This window comes from Myotis brandtii, unplaced genomic scaffold, assembly GCF_000412655.1.
Source record: "Myotis brandtii unplaced genomic scaffold, ASM41265v1 scaffold83, whole genome shotgun sequence".
NCBI classification, from domain to species: Eukaryota; Metazoa; Chordata; class Mammalia; order Chiroptera; family Vespertilionidae; genus Myotis; species Myotis brandtii.
In genome coordinates this window covers 1948468-1950182 of record NW_005371371.1, presented here as the reverse complement: position 1 = coordinate 1950182, position 1715 = coordinate 1948468, and the positions used below count along the sequence as shown (strand labels likewise).

General features: G+C 42.0%; 1 protein-coding gene across 1 annotated transcript in view; it reads right to left on the bottom strand.

Annotated features, from left to right (window-relative positions):
* The window catches only part of ANKRD10 (ankyrin repeat domain 10), a gene marked incomplete at its 5' end in the record, with an annotated part of 35053 nt that extends 33355 nt beyond the window's left edge, over positions 1-1698 (bottom strand). The window contains one exon of the mRNA XM_014531926.1: positions 1615-1698. Within this exon, the coding sequence (XP_014387412.1) occupies positions 1615-1698 (84 nt within the window). The remainder of the gene's footprint in view (positions 1-1614) is intronic.
* Positions 1699-1715: the final 17 nt, after the last annotated feature.

Below are 1715 nucleotides of genomic sequence, written 5' to 3'. Positions count from 1 at the left end.
GGACTGGACTGGGGACTTATAGTACTGAATCCTGATCTAATTTGTCCTAACAGCTTTTTCTCAAAGACTGAATGATGCTTTCTATGGCCCTTCCGCATGGAACACTATACATTCATAATGATTAAAGATGGCTGAAAACACTAGGGTAATTGCCTCTATTTATAATATTTGGCCTCTTGAGGTTAATCTACTACTCATGTAAAGACTTTCAAAAAGTCAGTTTTATTAATTATCATAAAATACACACAAGAAATTTATCATTTTAAGCATGTTAAAGCAGTTATGGCCATTAGTAATCTCTAGATACCTCAAGGCACCCTTGGGGTGGTAAGTAACTATTCTAAATGACCATTTTTAATGAGAGTTGAGCATTCTACAGAGTGTACAGGCTTGTCATACAACACTGTGTCACTTCCTACCAGGGAGGAGAGGCATCAACAGGGAAGCCTTTTCAAAAAAGCTGTCCTTGCTTGTTACAAGGATACCTTTCCCCAAAACACAGAGGGACAGAAAATGTTGAGAACCAATGCTTTGAGAGTTTAATGTAAAAATAAACCAGAGCAAGATGCTCTCAGGAGGGAGATAATGCCACAGATTACTGATTGCCTTGGGAAATCTACATTGAACAGAGAAGGAAGGAAAGGAAAGAGGGTTCTATTACTTTTAAGAGACTGATTTCCCACGGGCGCTCACTGTCAGCAACTGGTACCATAGTAACCTGACTTTAGCGACTGGCGCCATGGGATCTTATGGTTGATTAAGTTACTTGCCTCATCCCCACTAATCATAACTCTTTCATTTCTTCCAATAAAATAAACATGACTTTTCCGTTTTATGAGCGGAATCAGAAACGGTTTCCCAAAAGATACAAATATATTGTGAATATAACACCAAGAAGAGCAAAGTAAAGCAACTTCACTTGCTAGTAATATAAATATTAAGATGTTCAGGTCTTAAAGTAACATTTCGCATTACCCTGCATCTATTTTTGCAAAAACTTTATTTCAACCTAACCTCATCATTTCAGAGGGAAACGTTTTTAAATGTCCCTGAATTCTGACATACAAGTCTTAATGTTACCTTTTCTCTTTAAAATCCTCACCCAGAGGATATTTTGGTTGCCTCCCGCATGTGCCCCTCCCAGGCTGGGGAACCTGCAACCGAGGCACTTCCCCTAGACCGGGAATCGAACCCGCGACCCTTCAGTCCGTGGGCCGACGCTCTAACCTCTGAGCAACCCGGCCAGGGTTTAATCAGCTACTTTTGAAATGCACCGAAAACTTCCCTTTACGACTCCTCGGATCCGATAACCCCATTTACTGCGCAGACAGGGAAGACGTTATCTAATCTTCAAAAACTTTACCACTCTGTTCTCAAATGATCACTGGAAGATAATTTTGCCTAATTTAACACCTTTACAGTAATTTACTCGGAAGACCCGAACAACCATCACTGATTTTACTGAGCCCGGGCAAGCTAGGAGGCTCCGAAGCATATGGACAACATGCTACACAAAATCCCCTAAAACCAACTTGTGAAAAGTATCTCCACTTATCTTACACAACGGCCTGGTGACTTTACAATTCAATCAGGTTATTCCACTCCCGAAATCACCTGAAATACAGCCTCCAGCAAACAGAGATCTGCAGATAATGCGGTACACGCTGGTTCCAGCGGGACCGGGCGCAGACCAACGCCACGGGGCCGGGGGCGCC